At 43.5% G+C, this 21,187-nt stretch overlaps 1 protein-coding gene across 5 annotated transcripts in view; it reads left to right on the top strand.

Moving 5' to 3' along the window:
- The window catches only part of syne1a (spectrin repeat containing, nuclear envelope 1a), a 252,167-nt gene that overhangs the window by 131,204 nt on the left and 99,776 nt on the right, over window positions 1-21,187 (top strand). For all 5 annotated transcript variants that reach the window (XM_063002393.1, XM_063002390.1, XM_063002389.1 and 2 more), the window contains 9 exons: window positions 3,946-4,272; window positions 4,420-4,572; window positions 7,898-8,065; window positions 11,825-12,001; window positions 14,527-14,673; window positions 15,389-15,514; window positions 15,726-15,902; window positions 17,573-17,838; window positions 18,722-20,849. In XM_063002393.1, the coding sequence (XP_062858463.1) occupies window positions 3,946-4,272; window positions 4,420-4,572; window positions 7,898-8,065; window positions 11,825-12,001; window positions 14,527-14,673; window positions 15,389-15,514; window positions 15,726-15,902; window positions 17,573-17,838; window positions 18,722-20,849 (3,669 nt within the window). The remainder of the gene's footprint in view (window positions 1-3,945; window positions 4,273-4,419; window positions 4,573-7,897; window positions 8,066-11,824; window positions 12,002-14,526; window positions 14,674-15,388; window positions 15,515-15,725; window positions 15,903-17,572; window positions 17,839-18,721; window positions 20,850-21,187) is intronic.

Below are 21,187 nucleotides of genomic sequence, written 5' to 3'. Positions count from 1 at the left end.
GAGGACAGATGAAGAAGTGGTCCGTCTGTGGAACCCGCTGGCACAGACAGTGTAATTGATGCGCCGCCCTCACCGCTCCGGTATTATGTGCCCACTCGTTCACCCCTTCTTCCTCCCTCTGTATGATTTTTATCTTGTAACCCGGCGTAATCGTAGACGTCTCGCCGAGCGCCGCGCTTGCGCTAAATTCGTTTCCGTTTGATGAATGACTCCGCTCAGACGGCAAGGACGTACCGGCAAACAAACACGTAAACACACATTTGCATTCATGTACAGTAAAAACAGCGTGCAGTGCACACAGGAATTCCTTCATGCGCAGTGATGTACTGTTCCTGACACGCGGCCTGACAACACAGCTGCTATATATAAATAAATGATAAACGATAAACGATATAGCTTGTGTTATGGTAAAGCAAAATACCACAGTAATAACCGTGATGATTAAAAAGAACGTATAATTATGCCTTTAGCAACACACACACAAAACCCAGGACCCTCTTGCTGGCAACAGTGCTACCCACCAAGCCACCGTGCTGCCCTGTTTCACTAACAAAATCACTATCAATGTTCAAAATAATAATAATAATAATAATAATAATAACACATATTTACTGATCAGCCATAACATTAAAACCACCTCCTTGTTTCTACACTCACTGTCCATTTTATCAGCTCAACTTACCATATAGAAGCACTTTGTAGTTCTACAATTACTGACTGTAGTCAGCAGTGCTGCTGGAGTTTTTAAATACCTTGTCCACTCACTGTCCACTCTATTAGACACTCCTACCTAGTCGGTCCACCTTGTAGATGTAAAGTCGGAGACGATCGCTCATCTATTGCTGCTGTTTGAGTCGGTCATCTTCTAGACCTTCATCAGTGGTCACAGGACGCTGTTGGCTGGATGTTTTTGGTTGGTGGACTATTCTCAGTCCAGCAGTGACAGTGAGGTGTTTAAAATATTAATGTCTCTTTTCTACTTGTACAATTTAACCATAAAATAATGATGCATGAAGGATGATGCTGCCGTTCTGCTGTCCGCTCTCAAACTACTGTCAAATTAACTAGAACCTTAAGTACCGTAGATTCCTGTTTGTGACATTACCTAGAAAGATTTGTTTATTCTGCCTGTCAGTGTCTAGATCTCATATTTTCTTCATGTTCTCTGACCGGCTCGACGTTGTGTGTTCATAATTAGAGCGTCCTGTCTTGTCCTTGAGGTGCTCCAGCCAGCGTTAGCACCAGGAGCTAATTATTCAGTCTCTGTAGAGACATCAGGCTCATATCACGGACGAGCCTCCAGCTCAGATATCAGCGCAGACGAAAAGACCAAAGGGGGGCGGGGAGGAGGTGCTCCCGCTGTGGGCGCCCTATTTAAGGGCCTGTAATTGGGTCTTTCTTTCATATCACAGGCCGAACGCACACTGGTCTTCACTCACCGGTGTCAGGGGCCCAGCAGGCTTTAGAGACGTCCACTTCAGAGGAGAGCGCTCACAACCTCAAAGCACCACATGGTTCAAGATGCTTCAGAGCTTTCAGGACGAGGGGATTGATAAATGTTTCTACTTTGTCTCTGTTGTTTATTGATTTAGTGGTTTTTTTTAACCTTATACTTCAGACGCGGTATAGATCAAGTCATGTCATTCCACCTGGTTTTTAAAGCATCACCACTTTATAGTTGTTTTAGTGTAAGATACAGTATTATTCCTGTCATGCTAGACATATCAGGCTAATCCTAGAACTCTAGTCTGACAGCGTGATGGATGGATGGATGGATGGATGGATAGATAGATAGATAGATAGACAGACAGACAGACAGACAGACAGACAGACAGACAGACAGATGGACGGACGGACAGACGGATAGATAGACAGACAGATAGACGGACAGATAGATAGATAGATAGATAGATAGATAGATAGATAGATAGATAGATAGATAGATAGACATACAAACAGATATATTAGATAGATAGATGGACGGAGGGACGGATAGACAGATATGCGCTTCGTTCGGACAGAAAACGGTTTTAATTCTGGACGAATAAGGTGTTTATGCGCTGGAGTACAAAACAAACACTAACGCGCTTTGTTCGGATGCCGGTAGCACAAGTTTCCTAGTAACAGACTTCGGGAACAAGCAGGGATTTACATCAGGAAACACAAGCGCTATTTTAAGATAAACAAAATAAAACAGTATAAATCTAGATACTCTATATTAATTACAAGCGCAGGATTAACTTTTAAGTTATACGTTTGCGAGAAAAAAAGTTAGTTAGCTAACGGCTACAAACAACTAGTTACAGCGTGCGCACCACCGGAAACGGAACTGGAGTTTGTAGGTCATGGAGGGGATGTGATGGATTGTCCAGTAAAGAAATGAGTTTGTTTAAAGACCTCCTTTCAACCACCACCTTGAAACCTTCCAGTGAGCAGCCCAAGACTGAGCCAGCCTTCTTCATCAGTTTGTTACGTTTTTTTGCATCTCCCGCTCTGAGGCTTCTTCCCCAACACACTGCTGCAAAGAACACAGCCCCCGCAACAACAGACTGGTAAAAGATAGTCAGCACCTTGCTGCACACATTAAAGAACCTGAGCTGAGTCTGCTCATCCCCTTTCTGTACACAGCCTCTGTGTTGGCCCTCCAGTCCAGTCTGTTGTCAAGCCAGACGCCCAAGTACTTATAAGTGTCCACCAGTTCAACATTCTGACCCATGATGGTAACAGGTCCGATTGTGGTCCGATGTCTCCTAAAGTCCACGAACATCTCCTTTGTTTTGGAGACATTCAGGAGTAGATGGTTCCTCACGCACCACTAAACGAAGCCGTTCACAAGGTCTCTGTACTAATCTTCCTGCCCATCCCTGATACACCCGACCCTACACAGTCATCAGAAAAGTTCTGAAGGTGGCAGAGGTCTGACCTGAACTGGAAGTCGGTGGTGTACAGGGTTAAAAGAAAAGGGGAGAGCACAGTTCCTCGTGGTGCTCCAATGTTACTAACCAGGCGATCAGACTAAGGGATAAGCTTAAGGAATGTTCTCATACAGTCCTGGCACACACACAAAAACACAGTCAGATTTTATTTTGGATAATGAACAATACAGTCACATGCATCATTAAAATTCTTGTCCAGTCATGTGGTGCAGCAATAAAAACATGCTAGCAGACCAGTCCTGACATCTCAAACTCGTGACCTTTGAATCGGTCAAGGATTGATGTGTTTGCTGTCCGAGGTGCATTCAAAACAATTCGCCAGCACCAAAGTTCAAAGGCATTGTTAGCTTTTACATCCATAAAGAACCCCAGAGAAGACCACAGTGTGGTCAAATCTGTTCCAAGTATATTTTAAAAAATAGCTTGTTTTTCCAGAGCTGACATCTCGAACTCATGGGTTTGAATGTCAGCTCTGCTACCGAAAGGCCAGGCGCCTATACTGACAATGATATATATGACTCCTACCATTATGCCCTCTGCTGGCTGATTGATGGTGCTGCACAAAGACAGCAGATAATGGAGATCAGTTTGTGACTCCCTGTGCGCCATACGGATCTCCATATAAACCCGAAGCAAAGCGTTTGGCTACTATAGAACGCCTTTATTTGTCACGTATGCATATACAGACGTACAGTACAACAAAATTCTATCTTTGCGTATCCCAGCTTGTTTGGAAGCTGGAGTCAGTGCACAGGGTCAGCCATCGTACGGCTCCTCTGGAGCAGTGAGGGTTAAGGGCCTTTGCTAAAGGGCCCAACAGTGGCTGAATGGCAGAGCCGGATTCAAACTCTCAACCTTTTAGTTGATAGCCCACTAGGCTACCACTGTTCCTACACACGAGTCAGAGAAGATGTGTGATAGTTATGGCTTTCCTCTGTTCAGAGTGCTGTTCGGAGTGGAGGTCGGGGAATTGGATATGACTATGTTTGCTCGTTTCTGTCTCTGTCAGTCTCTCCAGTCGGACCTGGATCACGGCCACGCCCTGCTGAAGACTCTTTGCGAGAAGCTGGTGCAGGCCGTCTGCTTTCTGGACGAACGCGAGGCCCGTGAGCTCGAGCAGGAGGTACAAACCCGCAGGTCCGATCTAGAAGAGCTGAGCCTGGAGCTGAGAGCCGAACACGGGGCCACCGAGCGGAGCACGCTGCTGTATAAAGAGTTTCAGGAGCGCTATAAAGCCCAGCTGCAGTGGCTGAGGGAGACCGGAGCCCTGCTGAACGTCTCCACAGAGCCCAAAGCAGAACTGTATCAGAAGAAAGCCCAGCTGGCTAAGCTTAAGGTATCAAATCACAGTGAATATTTCCATATTAATTAGCTCATGATAGTTCTAATGACGTGTCACGGAGGAATTAGGGATGATGCAGGTCTCTTACCATGCTTTACGAAGGGCGCGAGGAGTGATTAATGCGCTCTGTGATTAATGCAGGCTGTGGAACAGGCTCTGATGTCCCGGGATTCAGCCGTGAGTGCCGTGCTGGAGAAGGGAAAGACTCTGCTGCATCATCTTTACTCGCCCTCCATCACGGAGAACCTGGACCGATTACAGGATGAGTACAAAGAGCTGTGCGCCGCCGCCAGGGTGAGTAGAGTGTCTTTATTCTCCAGTCTTCATGTAAAAGTGACACTTGAAGTAAAATAATGAATCGACCGTCTAGTCTGCCAGGAATGCAATGAAAAGAAACCAGACTTAAATATAAGAGGATTAAATAACAGTGTAGGAAATTAAAAATGCCAAACGTCTCACCACAAGCAGAGGAAGCAGCGTAATATTTAAGCCGGCTATCAGCCAAAATCCTTCTGGAACAAGAATTCTAAAGCACACTGTTTGAAGAAAAACAAAAGGATGAAATGATAGAAAAAAATCAATACCGTGTCCATTGCAACAACAAAAAACTGAAAACTAAAACACGTGGATTAGTTGGAGAAGGAAATTTGTGACACATCAAAAAAAAGGTCAGACAGCTGATGGGGCGGGGCGGTACGGTTGCTCGGTGGGTAGCACTGTCGCCTCACAGCAAGAAGGTCCTGGTTTTGATTCCCATTGGAGTGGTCCAGGTCCTTTCTGTGTGGACTTTGCATGTTCTCCCCGTGTCTGTGTGGTTTTCCTAAAGGAGCTCCGCTTTCCTCCAACAGTACAAATACAAGTGATGCAAGTGAGGTGAACTGGAGACACAAAATTGTCGTTAAAATCCTAATAAATAAATAAAACTAGGAACATCCACACAGAGAGGAGTAAACAAAGTCAACCAAAACAAAAAAACAGTAAAAAAAAATCATCGACAACCAGCTGATGATGAACGATTAAGTGAGAAGACGGGGATATGTGACTCTCAGCAAAATTCTGGGTAGTTGAGTCCACAGCAGTCTCTGTAGATTTTAAATCGGGTTTTTCAAACTGGTCCCACTGTAGCTCACAAGATATAACATAAAGCTTCCCTAAGGGGGCGTTCGCGTACATGATAATACAATTATGACAATTATCACTGCCACCTAATTTTTTCGCTCGCGACCGAGAACCGACTGACGCTCAGGTGGTCAAACACGAGATCTCAAGCTCTCAAGTTCAGATCCCGGCTCTGATATCACCTGGTAAGAGGGACGATGTCTAAAACAGGGTTCCTTGTTTCTGCTGAGAGATCAAGGCGTCTGCACAGGGGGGCCGATGATCATGGATGGCAGTGCGTGGCTCTCTGTGTGTGATACTGTGCTCTGTGTAGGGCTGCACCTGTTCATCGATTAGTCTAATTATTTTCTGCTTATTTTAAAGGGGTTTATGTGTGCGCTTACATAAAATAATTCATCTTAATGTTTCAATATTTTATATATATCTTCTTTTAACACAATATGCACTTCAGGGCAGAATTCTGCAAAACATACCTGCACTAGACCTCAAATTTAAATTGCTGTAACAGTTTTATTTTATCACTGTATGTCACAGCAACTTTTTACCTGAAATATAGAATTAATTTCCACTTACTTACAGACTTCAAACTTAAATGGTTAACTGGAAATTATTTCATTCTGGTGTAATATGTAGTTACGGTAATCACTGGTAAATGTATTTTTTAGGGCTGTCAAACTATTAAAATTTTTAATCGCGATTAATCTCAGAATTTCATATAGTTAATCGCGATTAATCGCATAAAAAAAAAATCTGTGTAAATGTTATAGAAAACAAGGATTTTTAAGTGAAATGTTACAATTAAAATGGTGAACACATTTTATGCTAAATGTACTTATGTTAAAAACTGCTGGGACAAGAGAAAACTGTAAGGGAGTTTTATTCACTCACATACTAGGCAGTAATACTATCCAATGGTTTAATGGACGTTTCTACACGAAGTGAGTGTGTTTTGACCCTTTGGGGCTTCCATAGTTCATGGACAACGTGCTTGACTCAGCTGTCCGGTGTTCTTTACCGTAACAGAAGGAGTTAATAAAAGTGTTCTGCTCCCGACAACTTGTGAATATAGCGTGTATTTATTTCTTTATTATGCAAGTACATCACTACGACACTACGACGCTCGGTTACATTATGTTAACAAACCGCAAATAAAAAACGGTGGCAAGTCCGACATTAAAACGTTTGTTCTACCAGTCAAGTCTCAACATGAACTAGAATCTGCGTTAACGGCACTATTTTTTTTAATCGCGTTAAATTGAGATCCCGTTAATGCGTTATTATCGCGTTAACTTCGACAGCCCTAGTATTTTTACATTGATGAAGTGCAAATAAATAAATAAAACGATTTACAGGCTGTAGTGACAGGCCGTGATGTTAGTTGAAACTTTTCTCTTTCTCCAACGAGCCATTAAAGTAAACAGAAAAATATAAAACGGGTGAATAACAATCTTACATAATGCTCTGTTGCAGTCGCAGTGACGCAACAGTGCAGAAATTACTTTAATTGTTACATTTATTTTACTAACATGGGGCGATGAAGACAGAGAATCAACAACTAACAGCGACTACTACTAACGTTAGCACCGTAGCTACATGTGTTAATAACCCTAATATATAGCGCTAGGGTGGAGAAGTAAATGTAAACAAACTTACCTAACCCTAACCCGTTCCTGCCAGGTGAAAAGAAGCGATCAAATGCTCACATGTCTATGTGGGCACGTTAAAAAACCCTCCCCTCTGTTAGGGTGGGGATGGCAGCAGCGATAAAAGAGATTAGATCCAGTTGGCCGCGACTGAACTGGGTGCAAAAAGGGGGAAAATAATAATAATAATAATAATAAAGAAACGGCTGAGGAAATGTGTCCACAAGGGCAGTATCTTGAGTGGGAAGCATAACCAGAATAAAAAATATCTCTGTGTTTTATAGACCACATAGACCTTCATCCCCGGCCAAAATGAAATAACATAATAATAATTCACATAATGAGTTTATTTGGCGTTTGGTTCTATGGCGCCCCGCCTTGATAATCTTGCAAACCACTGTTACCATAAACAGGAAAATGCTGAGAAGGTTTAAAAAGGAGAAGAACATGATAAAGTGCTTATCTTTTTTATTTCAATGTAGTGTGGGAGTTGATATATAACGCCTGTCCCCGCTTCCCAAAAGATTGGACCAATCAGAGGAGATTATTGGGTCATTATCAGGTTTCTCCTGAGCTCCTTCAGAACATAACTGGACTACACTGTAATTTTTCCCCAATTTTCCTCCCAATCTAGTTGTATCTAATTACCCAATTACATTACACTTCCCCTTTACTGATGTTAACCTCCACTCTGACTGAGGAGAGCTGTGACAAACACCCCCCCCCCCCCCCCCTTCGACACATATGCAGTACCGACTGCATCTGGTAATACGGATGAGTGATAAAAAGCTCTTGTTTTGATGAGCAGGTGTTTGTTATTAAAGTATCACCGTATGTTGTGATGTTTGCTCTTTCAGACTCAGGTGCAGAAAATCGAGGCCCACGTGAAGAAGCAGGAAGCGTATCACACCGAACTTCAGGAGGTGGAGCGATGGCTACTCCAGATGTCCAGCCGGATGGTGACCCCTGATCCTGCTCCAGGCGGCGGGTTAGAAGCAGCCACTCAACAGCTGGCCAGACACAAGGTGATCAGTCACAGCTGTACACTCACACACAACCGAAACGGACAAAACAGCGCACACAGAGTGAGACTAAGTGTCTGTCTGAAAACCTAGTGATCTGTCTACATGGATCATTTTACATCATCCTAGACTCTCGAGAAGAGGGCGTGTCTAAATTCTTAGATCCTTAAAATGTTCCGACGGAGGCGCCTTAATTCTGAGTGATGATCTGACTGAATGACGAGGGAGCGTCCGGCGCTTTCTCAGCACGACTTTTCTCACAAAAAATGACAAACATGGCGGACGAATGAGGAGCGGAGCAACCAACAGAGTTATTTTCAAATGTAAATAAATACTCATTGATGTTTAATTTGTATAAAAGTGTAATTATACGAGTGTCGTTTATTTGTAAATTCAGGCTCGTCAGGGACAGTTTAATCGTTTTCGGGACACGGAGGGAGACGTTAGCTGGCGTGCAAGCGGGTTGTGCCGCCTCAGCCCGTCGGTTTGGCTTAGTGAGCTAAAACTGTGGTGACGTAATCACTGTAATCTCTAAGTAGAGCGTCTAAATAATCTGCCTAATGAGTTCGATGTCTTATTAGAATCCTCTCTACTGAGGCAGCAAGGCAGTTCACGAGGTCTGACCCTTTGAGTCTTTGAATCTTAGGTGTGGTGGTCTGCTGGTGTGGACCAATCAAAAACAGGCTATGTCTAAATATATGTACTTATTTTCTGTGCTTAAAGTAATAATAATAATGCATATGTAATAATGAAATGAAATAAAATAAGAAAGAAATATCATCTAAGAACCAAAAACAGAGCATAGCATTACATGATAGAAGTAATGTGTGCTTACTATTCTGCTTAATGCTGAACTTTTTTGCCTCATCGACTTTGCACACTTTGCTTTGCCAACGTTCGCCTCCTAATGCCGGGTATCGGCGGCGTCTAAACATAGAATTCAGAATTTGATTTAAACATTTCATGGGTAAAAAAACTACACTGTAAAAGTAAAGATGCAGCTTGTACACTATATGGCTGAAAGTCTCTGGACACTTTATCTTATTATCAGTTCAGGTATTGTAGACACACCCACTGCAAACAGGTATTTAAAATCGTGAGATGAAACAAGATCCATGAAGAAATGTTTTGATGAGAAAGAACCGTTGTGACCTGCACACCCAATCTCAGTGGACACCCTGGGTTGAATTTCGAGCCAGACCTTCTTGTGAAATGATCTTTTGATAAAAAAATTATAACAATTGGCACAGATTTGCATGGGCACACTGCAAAATCTTGCTCCCTTCACAATGTTAAGGGGAATTGTAACAAATATCAATAAATGTGCAGATAATTTGGCAAAATAGTGAGAATCTGTATTCATTCTATGCATCTTGCTTTTATTTTAGACAATTTTTTAACACATTTAACAGACAGCAAGAGTTGGCCAAAGTTGATGATAGATAGATAGATAGATAGATAGATAGATAGATAGATAGATAGATAGATAGATAGATAGATAGATAGATAGATAGATAGATAGATAGATAGATAGATAGATAGATAGATAGATAGACAGACAGACAGACAGACAGACAGACAGACAGACAGATTCTTTATTGATCCTTTGCAGGAAATTTTTTTGTTATAGCAGTTCAGACAACAGACAACAATAACTTCTTGTATACATACAACATTAACTTACAGTGTAAAACAAGCAATAAGAATAAAAGTGTACAGTATGGTACTATATACAGTGTATCACAAAAGTGAATACACCCCTCACATTTCTGCAAATATTTCATTATATCTTTTCATGGGACAACACTATAGACATGAAACTTGGATATAACTTAGAGTAGTCAGTGTACAACTTGTATAGCAGTATAGATTTACTGTCTTCTGAAAATAACTCAACACACAGCCATTAATGTCTAAATAGCTGGCAACATAAGTGAGTACACCCCACAGTGAACATGTCCAAATTGTGCCCAAATGTGTCGTTGTCCCTCCCTGGTGTCATGTGTCAAGGTCCCAGGTGTAAATGGGGAGAAGGGCTGTTAAATTTGGTGTTTTGGGTACAATTCTCTCATACTGGCCACTGGATATTCAACATGGCACCTCATGGCATAGAACTCTCTGAGGATGTGAGAAATAGAATTGTTGCTCTCCACAAAGATGGCCTGGGCTATAAGAAGATTGCTAACACCCTGAAACTGAGCTACAGCACGGTGGCCAAGATCATACAGCGGTTTTCCAGGACAGGTTCCACTCGGAACAGGCTTCGCCAGGGTCGACCAAAGAAGTTGAGTCCACGTGTTCGGCGTCATATCCAGAGGTTGGCTTTAAAAAATAGACACATGAGTGCTGCCAGCATTGCTGCAGAGGTTGAAGACGTGGGAGGTCAGCCTGTCAGTGCTCAGACCATACGCCGCACACTGCATCAACTCGGTCTGCATGGTCGTCATCCCAGAAGGAAGCTGACGCACAAGAAAGCCCGCAAACAGTTTGCTGAAGACAAGCAGTCCAAGAACATGGATTACTGGAATGCCCTGTGGTCTGACGAGACCAAGATAAACTTGTTTGGCTCAGATGGTGTCCAGCATGTGTGGTGGCGCCCTGGTGAGAAGTACCAAGACAACTGTATCTTGCCTACAGTCAAGCATGGTGGTGGTAGCATCATGGTCTTGGGCTGCATGAGTGTTGCTGGCACTGGGGAGCTGCAGTTCATTGAGGGAAACATGAATTCCAACATGTACTGTGACATTCTGAAACAGAGCATGATCCCCTCCCTTCGAAAACTGGGCCTCATGGCAGTTTTCCAACAGGATAACGACCCCAAACACAACCTCCAGGATGACAACTGCCTTGCTGAGGAAGCTGAAGGTAAAGGTGATGGACTAAACCCAATTGAGCACCTGTGGCGCATCCTCAAGTGGAAGGTGGAGGAGTTCAAGGTGTCTAACATCCACCAGCTCCGTGATGTCATCATGGAGGAGTGGAAGAGGATTCCAGTAGCAACCTGTGCAGCTCTGGTGAATTCCATGCCCGGGAGGGTTAAGGCAGTGCTGGATAATAATGGTGGTCACACAAAATATTGACACTTTGGGCACAATTTGGACATGTTCACTGTGGGGTGTACTCACTTATGTTGCCAGCTATTTAGACATTAATGGCTGTGTGTTGAGTTATTTTCAGAAGACAGTAAATCTAAACTGCTATACAAGTTGTACACTGACTACTCTAAGTTATATCCAAGTTTCATGTCTATAGTGTTGTCCCATGAAAAGATATATTGAAATATTTGCAGAAATGTGAGGGGTGTACTCACTTTTGTGATACACTGTACATGTAAACTTTTTATGGTGTACGCATAGCATACAAAATTAGTATTTATTGAGGTATGTAACCATTGGTATAATCAAATGTTTAATAATAAATAATAATTCTACAAAACACTTCAAAGAAGTGTTTTAAAGTAGGAAGATCTATAAAATGTATATTGTTATTCTTGTCATCATGCTTGTTGTAGGTTGAGAGACATTTTTATATTTTGACATAGACAAATACAAACTTCGTGTTTAATATGAAGCAATCTTGTAGCTCTTTATCACATCCTGACAGACCATTTTATCCAGTATTAACATGCAGAGGAACATTTCAGCTCTATACTGTACACTTAATGATGACCACGCCTTTGTACTATGAGAGTATTTCAGTTCCGATGAGCCGTGTGGACGTAACCGTGTGCTGTGTGCGCTGAATGTCTGCCGCTAATCCCAGGCCATCATGGAGGAGATCGCGGGATTTGAGGAGCGTCTGTCGGGGCTGAAGGACAGGGCGGAGAAGCTGACGTCTGGCTGCACCGAGCGCTTTCGGGCGCGCCTCCGCCAGCAGACTCAGAACCACCTGCAGGGAGCTCGAGACAGCTACTCCGCCATCTGCAGCACGGCACAGCGCGTGAGTCGCCCCGCCAGCCGGCCAAGGCCGTGCCAACATGTTTAGATCTAATTCATCCTCTGTGTGTTCACCTCGCTCTATCGACCGAGCAGCACCGTGCCAGCTTTTTTTTATCTTACACAAGCTACAGCTAGTTTTCTAAAGTAAATCATCCATAAATGATTTTAACTTAACAGACGTAATATGCTGTGTAAGATGATTTAATTGCTTAATTACCCGCAGTATTTAATAACAGATTACTCTAGTTAATCTCACATCTAGTCAAGTTTATTTATCATATTTTATTGACATAACATAGCAATATTAAACATATAGCAGAATAAATATATCAATGTAAATGAAAATATACTAAAACCCAAAAGCCTGTGGAAATAAATAGGTCTTAAAAATGGATTTGGGGGACACCTTAATAAAAAGTGGTAAACTAAAGAAACCTTTTTTCGAATAGTTTTAACATGATTATAACATTCACATGGCTCACAGGCCGTTCTTAATAATATTACGTATAAATAATGTTATTATTGTTTACGAATGAGCAGCAGGTCACTTCTGGTCAAAATTAAATTCTTGTTGGTTTACAAAGGATTTGCATATTTGTGTTTGTGTGTGTGTGTGTGTGTGTGTGTGTGTGCTATCCAGTACAAAAATATGTGAAATCAGAAGAAAGATAATAATATTTAGCGTGTGCTAATAATTTCTAACCCAGTCCTGTCCTAACCCCCCCTTCCAAACATATCAAACATATTAGCGTCCCGTGTGCCAACCTAATGACACGCTCTGCCACCTGAATGAAAGTCCAACCCTAGAGCAAAACACCCAGTCCGTTAATGCCACAGCCAGTCCTGTCATGCACATCGAGCCCCTGACAGTGATGAAATCCCTCCCTGTCTGAGTTAATACCCCCTGTTAACATCATCTTCTGCCAGCCCTGCTCTGCCCTGTTTGCTCACTGCTTTTCCATTAATCCCACCACCTTGCAGTCTGGCCAGTCAGTGCCAGACTAAGTAGTTTGCCAGCCCATGTTGTGTGCCAAAGTCTTTCACCGTTTGCCTCCTGCAGGAGGTTTTAGAATTAGGAGTGTCAGTCAGCATTAGCTTTTCCCTCACGCTTGTCAGACGTGCCTCAGCATTCAGCACCTCGCAGAACACGGTTTCATATTTTAGTTTTATCATTGAGCCACTTTGTTGGTTTAATACTATAAAACCTTCATGCTAGGTTCTAAACATTAAAATAAGATTTTATTTTATACAAACTGCACATTGTGGATGGATGCAAGGTCGTATCACTTAGTGTTGTGTCATATTTTCTCAATACTTTGATTCATTTCCTTGAAAAGCAGCAGCTAACGCTAACAAAACATAAAAAATCTGTACGAATGATTTGTTATTAAGATCCTAACATGTAGATGTAGCACCTAATGGTACTTTTAAAGACTCGGTGACACCAACATGCTATATTTTGTAACTCACCTACAATTTTGGGTGATTTTTCGCCTCTCTTACCATCCTTTACACTGTACATAGTGGCAAACAGTTCTGCTTAATTGGAACTTTTTAATTATGACTTTAACTGTCGATCCCTGTTTCCTCGGCTGCTCCCATTAGGTGTTGCCGGCGGATCGTGATCCGCATTATTGATCTGGCACAGTTTTTACGCCGGATGCCCTTCCTGACACGACCCTCCCTATTTATCCGGGCTTGGGACCGGCACTACGGTGCACTGGTTTATGCATCCCAGCGGCCGGGTACCTATAGGACGATTCAGTGTCTCCAATTAGCCTGGCTGCATGTGGGAGGAAACCAGAGCACCTGGAGGAAACCCACGCAGACACGGGGAGAACATGGAAACTCCGCACAGAAAGGACCCGGACCACCCCGCCTGGGGATCGAACCCAGGACCTTCTTGCTGTGAGGCGACAGTGCTACCCACTAAGTCAGAGTGTCGCCCATTTACTTTAACCATAGATAAGGGCATTTAAAGCCAAGTAGCTATTTTTTCTGTAGCCATTCCCTGACTTATGAAGATCAACTCACTTCTTCCTTATTTACATTTCGTTCTCTTGTATTTCTCATGTTGATAAATGACCTCAGTATCACTTCATACATTTATAACCCAGTGGAACAGGAATCTCAGTGGTGCAACTGGCCTGTAGGCGTCTGTCTATACAGACACGATTGGCTGAGAGGAGGGAACGGCCAAAGCCCAGTGTTTCCCAGTGAAGTGGTTGAAGAATGAAATAGATGTTTAGTAAATGCACAGCAGTGTAAATTACTGTTTAAAGATACTGCGTGGTCATTTAATTTCCCCATTTTTACATAAAATTCTGGGTCCTGGGTTTGATTCCCATGTTAACTAGATACCAAATTGTCCATGACTGTGTTTAACATTAAAAACTTGAGCTGATGAATCTTGTGTAAGCAGTAACTACCGTTCCTGTCATGAATGTAACCAAAGTGTCTAAAACATGAAATTAAAATCCTAATAAAATAAATAAATAACATCAGACTGTACCTGTATGTGAGCAGGTGTACCAGAGTCTGGACCGAGAGCTGCAGAGACACGTGAGCCTGCGCGACGCGCTCCAGCAGTGTCAGAACTGGCTGTTCAACATACAGGACGAACTGCAGCCTGTTGTACATACACCACGCTGCCTGGAGGAGGCGCTAACCCAGGTATACACTTACACACAGAGGGATTTCTACATATATGACTCTGTCTGAAAACCTAGTGTGCTGCCTTGCTGCCTACTGCCTACCTGATCAGCTGCCTCAGTAGAGAGGATTCTAATAAGACATCAAACTCATAAGGCAGATCATTTAGACACACTATGTCACCGCAGTTAGCCTCACTGTCACTGCTGGACTGAGAATAGTCCACCAACCAAAAAATTATCCAGACAACAGTGACCACTGATGAAGGTCTAGAAGATGAGCGACTCAAACAGCAGCAATAGATGAGCGATCGTCTCTGACTTTACATCTACAAGGTGGACCAACTAGGTAGGAGTGTCTAATTGAGTGGACATGGTGTTTAAAAAACTCCAGCAGCGCTGCTGTGTCTGATCCACTCATACCAGCACAACACACACTAACACACCACCACCGTGTCAGTGTCACTGCAGTGCTGAGAATCATCCACCACCTAAATAATACCTGCTCTGTGGGGGTCCTGACCATTGAAGAACAGGGTGAAAGCAGGTTAAAATGGTATATAGAGAAACAGATGTACTACAGTCAGTAATTGTAGAACTACAAAGTGCTTCTATATGGTAAGTGGAGCTGATAAAATGGACAGTGAGTGTAGAAACAAGGAGGTGGTTTTAATGTTATGGCTGGTCAGTGTATAAACATGTGTTGTATATTTATTAACATTAAATTCCCTGTTTAGCTGAAACAGGAGCGAACCCTTCAGGAACAGGCCAGCACCTACCTGCAGCTCATGTTCTCCACCTGTGACCTGTCTGATGAGAAAGTGCAGGAGACGGCAGCCGATATCCAGCAGGTCAAAATTCAGGTAACTGAACCCCTAATGCCTCCTAATAAATACAGACTGTTCACGTATTAACCTTAAAAAATTGGGACATTTTGTAAAAATGGAACTTATTCAGCAAGACGATGTCGGCAAATGTAATAACGTTCAGTTTAGCCAGCCAGACATTGTTATTATGATTAAAACACGATTACACTGCAGCATTAAAACCATTTTATTCTTTATCTTTATTTAGGCTGAGGAGAGAACGTTGGAATTCCAGGATCTGACAGACAGCTGGAGGGAGATCGAGAATTTGCACACTGATCTGGAGTCCCGTCTCCGAGAAGCTGAGCAGTTTCTTCAGAACATGCTCAGGAGACCCGCAGAACTCGAGCCGAAGGTCTGTCAGAATCAGCTCGACCAGGCTCAGGTGAGACTCGAGAGATCCGGTGGCGCAGCGGTTAGCGCTGTCGTCTCGCAGGGTTCTTTCTGTGTGGAGTTTGCATGTTCTCCTTGTGTCTGGGCAGATTTATCCTAGTGTATAAGGTACTGGACTAGTAGTCCAAAGGTTGCTGTCACTGTTGGGCCCTTGAGCAAGGCCCTTAACCCTAAATTGCTTAGACAGTATACTGTTACAGTACTGTAAGTCACTTTGGATAAAAAGCGTCTACTAAAGCCCTAAAATGGTTCTCCAAACTATCTTTGTGAGACCCTGTACTGTCATAAATAACTTGTATTTGAGTTGTGATGGGGGATTTAATCCCGTCCCAAAAATATCTCTGTGAGACCCTGTTTTCTCACAGACTTGTTTCAGTCATTGCTGATCTACAGTGTATTTTAACAAGATACAGCATGAAAGAAGAAACCTGCTATTAAAATATAAATTGAGAGATGCGTCTTACACTTATTTTTGAACGTGCTTAGTGAGTGATTCTGTATCAAATATGATAATGAAGCTTTTAGTGCTTTTAGTGACCTCTTATGTGTCATTTCTGCCCTTTAATATTTTAAGAGTTTTGGACTGTTTCTAAATCTGTGCAGTTTTTTTCTGTAAAGTCAACCAAAGGAAACTACAGAAATAAAAACAGGACACAGATTTTCTCTAGGTAAAACCTGTGTGGGTAACTTACAGCATAGTCAGACAGACAGATAAATAGATTATAGATAAATAAACAGACAAACTTATAGATAGATAGACAGGTAGACAGTCATATAGATAGATAGACAGACAGACGGACAGACAGAGAGACTAATAGACAGGCAGACAGACAACTGGATAGATAGATAGATAGATAGATAGATAGATAGATAGATAGATAGATAGATAGATAGACAGACAGACAGACAGAGACATTGATAGACAGACAGACAGACAGCTGGATAGACAGACAGATAGATAGATAGATAGATAGATAGATAGATAGATAGATAGATAGATAGATAGATAGATAGACAGACAGACAGACAGACAGACAGACAGAGACATTGATAGACAGACAGGCAGACAGACAGACAGCTGGATAGACAGATAGATAGATAGATAGATAGATAGATAGATAGATAGACAGACAGACAGACAGACAGACAGACAGACAGACAGACAGACAGACAGACAGACAGATAGATAGATAGATAGATAGACAGACAGACAGACAGACAGATATCCTGTTTTTATTTCTGTAGTTTCCTTTGGTTGACTCTACATTTCTCTGTGTTATTACATGAGATAAATAACATGAGCCTCAGTGAATTTCCCCTCCCCCCAGATTTGTAAAGCATTATTATTATATTTTTTATACAGAATCATACAGCCTATCATCCTTCTGCAGGTAATTTTAATGTTTTTGTGAGATTTACTGGTGACTACAGTGACCTGTCACATATCCTGCCCAGGAGCTTCATACATTAATCAAGAACATCTTCTGTACCATGCCTGACTGTAATTATGGAGCGTGAATTGATTCGTCTCTGCCCGTAATAACAGTCTCCCGACGTGGGTTTTATGTAAAAATGACAAAAACCCACGCTGTCCATTATGCTTAATGAATTAGGGTTTGGATCGTACCCTGTGCCAACGTTTGCTTGATTTCTACCTTTCAGGATTTTATACTGGAGATACAAGCCAGGCAGGTCGACATCACCCAGCTGAGGGAGAGGGTGGGTAAGCTGGTGGATGCCAAGGAGTCGCCCGAGCTGGTGGAGGTGGGTCGGCTGCGTCGGTCCTGGCTGGAGCTGGCGAAGCAGGCGGCGGAGCTGCTGGAGCAGAGAGAGGAGGATCTCCAGAGGAGCGGTGATTATCAGGAGTGTCTGAGCATGGCGGAGGAGCTGTTCGACCAGCTGTCCAAGGAATGGAATTATCTGTCCAGGCATGTACTGGATTCTACCTGTTTCACTATTCAGCCCTCGAGAGGGGCGGGGTGGGGGGATCTTAGGTGGGATTAAGTCATTTTGAGAGAAAAAAATGTTGTCAACCTGCCATACCGATTATAGTTCATTTAACTTGCATGCCAGATGCCGTACTCACAAAAGAACAGCACATTAGGTGCCCAGGTGGCACCACATTAGCATTAGGTGGTGGATGATTCTCAGCACTGCAGTGACACCGACATGGTGGTGGTGTGTTAGTGTGTGTTGTGCTGGTATGAGTGGATCATACAGAGTTTTTAAACACCTCACTGTCACTGCTGGACTGAGAATAGTCCACCAACCAAAAACATCCAGCCGACAGCGCCCCGTGGGCAGCGTCCTGTGTCCACTGATGAAGGTCTAGAAGACGACCGACTCAAACAGCAGCAATAGATGAGCGATCGTCTCTGACTTTACATCTACAAGGTGGACCGACTAGGTAGGAGTGTCTAATAGAGTGGACAGTGAGTGGACACTGTGTTTAAAAACTCCAGCAGCGCTGCTGTGTCTGATCCACTCATACCAGCACAACACACACTAACACACCACCACCATGTCAGTGTCACTGCAGTGCTGAGAATCATCCACCACCTAAATAATACCTGCTCTGTGGTGGTCCTGACCATTGAAGAACAGGGTGAAAGGGGGGTAACAAAGCATGTAAAGAAACAGATGAACTACAGTCAGTAATTGTAGAACTACAAAGTGCTTCTATATGGTAAGTGGAGCTGATAAAATGGACAGTGAGTGTAGAAACAAGAACTTCCCTAATTCTAGCCTGTAAATTGACTAAACTGAAGAAAACAGAATAAAATATTCACATTAACAATGTTTGGTTTGTAGGGGAGACATGGAAAGCACCGAGGGGTTTCTAGACGCTCTAAAGAAGCTTTCGATTGACCTTCAGGACCAGCGGTGTGTCCTGGATGACCTGAAAGATAACAGGAATGCAGTTCTGCCACGACTCGGTCTGGACGACAAGGACCTCGTGAAGGAGCAGGTGGGCTACCTGGAGCAACGCTGGACCCAAATCGAAACGCAGGTCGAACAGAAGACGCAGGACACGATTCGGACGCTCGAGGACCTGAGTCATTTAGAGGACCAGTTACGGGACACTAAAGAGTGGGCAGAAGTTCAGCGACCGTCCATTTCGGAGGTTTTTAAGACCAGTCCCCCTCCAGACCTGGCTCAGAGCTTCTTATTCGACCACTTGAGCTTTTGCGCTGAACTGGAAGCCAAACAGCAGCTCGTGTCCCAGTCCTTATCAGAAGCCGACAGCCTTTACGGTCATCTGGGTCTCCTTGAGAAGAAGAACCTCCAGGCTTTGGTGCACGAGGTCCAAATAGAGATCGAGTCTTTAGGAGCTAACGCAGCTCGACACCGCAAAAGCCTTAGTAAGGTGTTTACTGAGCGGACGCAGTTCCTCCAGGCTCTGGACAGGGCTTCTGCGTGGATCAAACAGCAAGAGCAAAAGGTTCTTGCAGACGAGCACGTCGCCCTTCTACCAGACGAGCTCTCCAAGCAAGTTTTCACTTGCAGGAACGTATGTGGCAGCCTGAGAGCGTATCAGGTCGAGATGACCTCACTTTGGACGCAAGGACGCGAGCTGGTCAAGGACACGACCGAAGAAGAAAAGACGGAGACTCTACAAAGGCTCGAGGAGCTTCAAGGAACGTTCGAGGCCTCTCTCCAGAGATGCGTTCAGCACCTGCAGCGTCTGGAGAAAGCTTTGGCTACTCGGAAGTACTTCAAAGTCGATCTGGACCGGATGTGCGAGTGGCTGAGACACGCCGAGACCTCCACGTTCCCAGTCATCGACCTCAGTCTGAGCGACGAGGAGCTGCAGAACCAGTTCGCCAAATACCAGCAGCTTTTGGATCACACCTCAGCCTACGAGAACCTTCTGCTCATCGTCCAGAGGGGAGGACAGGAGATCCTTCCCACGCTGAACGAGGTGGATCACTGCTACCTGGACGAGAGACTCAACGGCCTTCCGCAGCAATACAACGCCATTCTTTTATCAACCAAAGAAAAGCGCGACAGGATTCAACGCGTGATCCTGGAACGCAGGGAATTCGAGTCGCTGGCGGAGGCCACACGCAAGGCTCTGGAGGAACTTCAGGAGCAATGTGACGCCTTAGAGAACCAGACGACCACTAAAGACCTTAAAGCGCTGCATAGCGATTATCTAGAGATCCAGAAATGCCTGTTAAAACTTCTCAAGGCTTTAAAGGAGCTGAGGAATAAAACTCAGGATTTCCACAGTACAGGACAGCCGTACACGCCCGCGGTCATCAATCAGCTGTTCATCCTACATACCCGACTAAATATAGTGATCAAGGAGAAGGTTAAAGAACTCAACAGCACATTGAATGTATTAAACGACTACAGTGCCACACTCGCTAAAACTGATAGCGGCATGAGTGCAATCAAGGAAGATCTGCAAAAGCTTTATTCTCAGAAGCAGCTAAATGCCATTGAGAGATTATCTCAGCTACACAAGCTAGCCAAAGATCTCAACCAGATTAGCTCCCTTTCTGAAGGTCTAACAGGGCAGATTCAAGAACTCGGGCAGCACCTCGAGCCTCAGGTTTCCTCTAGACAGACTCAGCTTCAGGCTTTGGAAACACAGATCCTTACAAGCATCCAGGAAGGTCAGAGTCGTGCTGAAGGGATGCGTGATCTCTCTACAGAACTGAAAGAAAACCTGGAGTGGCTCAGGAAGGTTAGAGATGACCTCACAGGTCCAGTAACTCTTCGGGAAGTTGATGCTCGAGTCGTTCAGGAGGAGATCAGGTCAACGCTGGCTGTTCAAGAAGAGATGAAATCGAGGATTCAAGCTTTAGAGGTTTTAAGACGAAATGAGAGACAAGAGTACGATCGAGGCCCAGTCTCCGGTCATATTGAGACCGGTTTGAAGGAAATGGCAGAGCTGGAGACGGAGTTGCAGCAAGCCTTCACAGCTAAACAGGTACGATCTGGTTTATTAGTGCAATATTTGCCATTTATAACATAGAAATAAGCTTATCGTGTAGAACTGGGTTACAAGCCGAAAAAATAAACTGGTACGCAAACGCCCCCTTGTGGAGGCTTCATGTTACATCTTGTAAACCACAATGGGGCCAGATTATACAACCCCAAATCAGAAAACGTTGGGACAGCATGGAAAATGCAAATAATAAAATAAAAACACAGAGTTTCTTACATTTACTTTGACTTTTATTTGATGTCAGACAGGATGAATCTGAGATATTTCATCTTTTATCTGCTCAACTTCATTTCAGGCCTGCAACACATTCCAAAAAAAGT

Source organism: Trichomycterus rosablanca, chromosome 9 (assembly GCF_030014385.1).
Source record: "Trichomycterus rosablanca isolate fTriRos1 chromosome 9, fTriRos1.hap1, whole genome shotgun sequence".
In the NCBI taxonomy this organism is placed as follows: Eukaryota; Metazoa; Chordata; class Actinopteri; order Siluriformes; family Trichomycteridae; genus Trichomycterus; species Trichomycterus rosablanca.
Note: the sequence above shows the minus strand (reverse complement) of the source record. Positions and strands in the feature narration are given on the sequence as shown.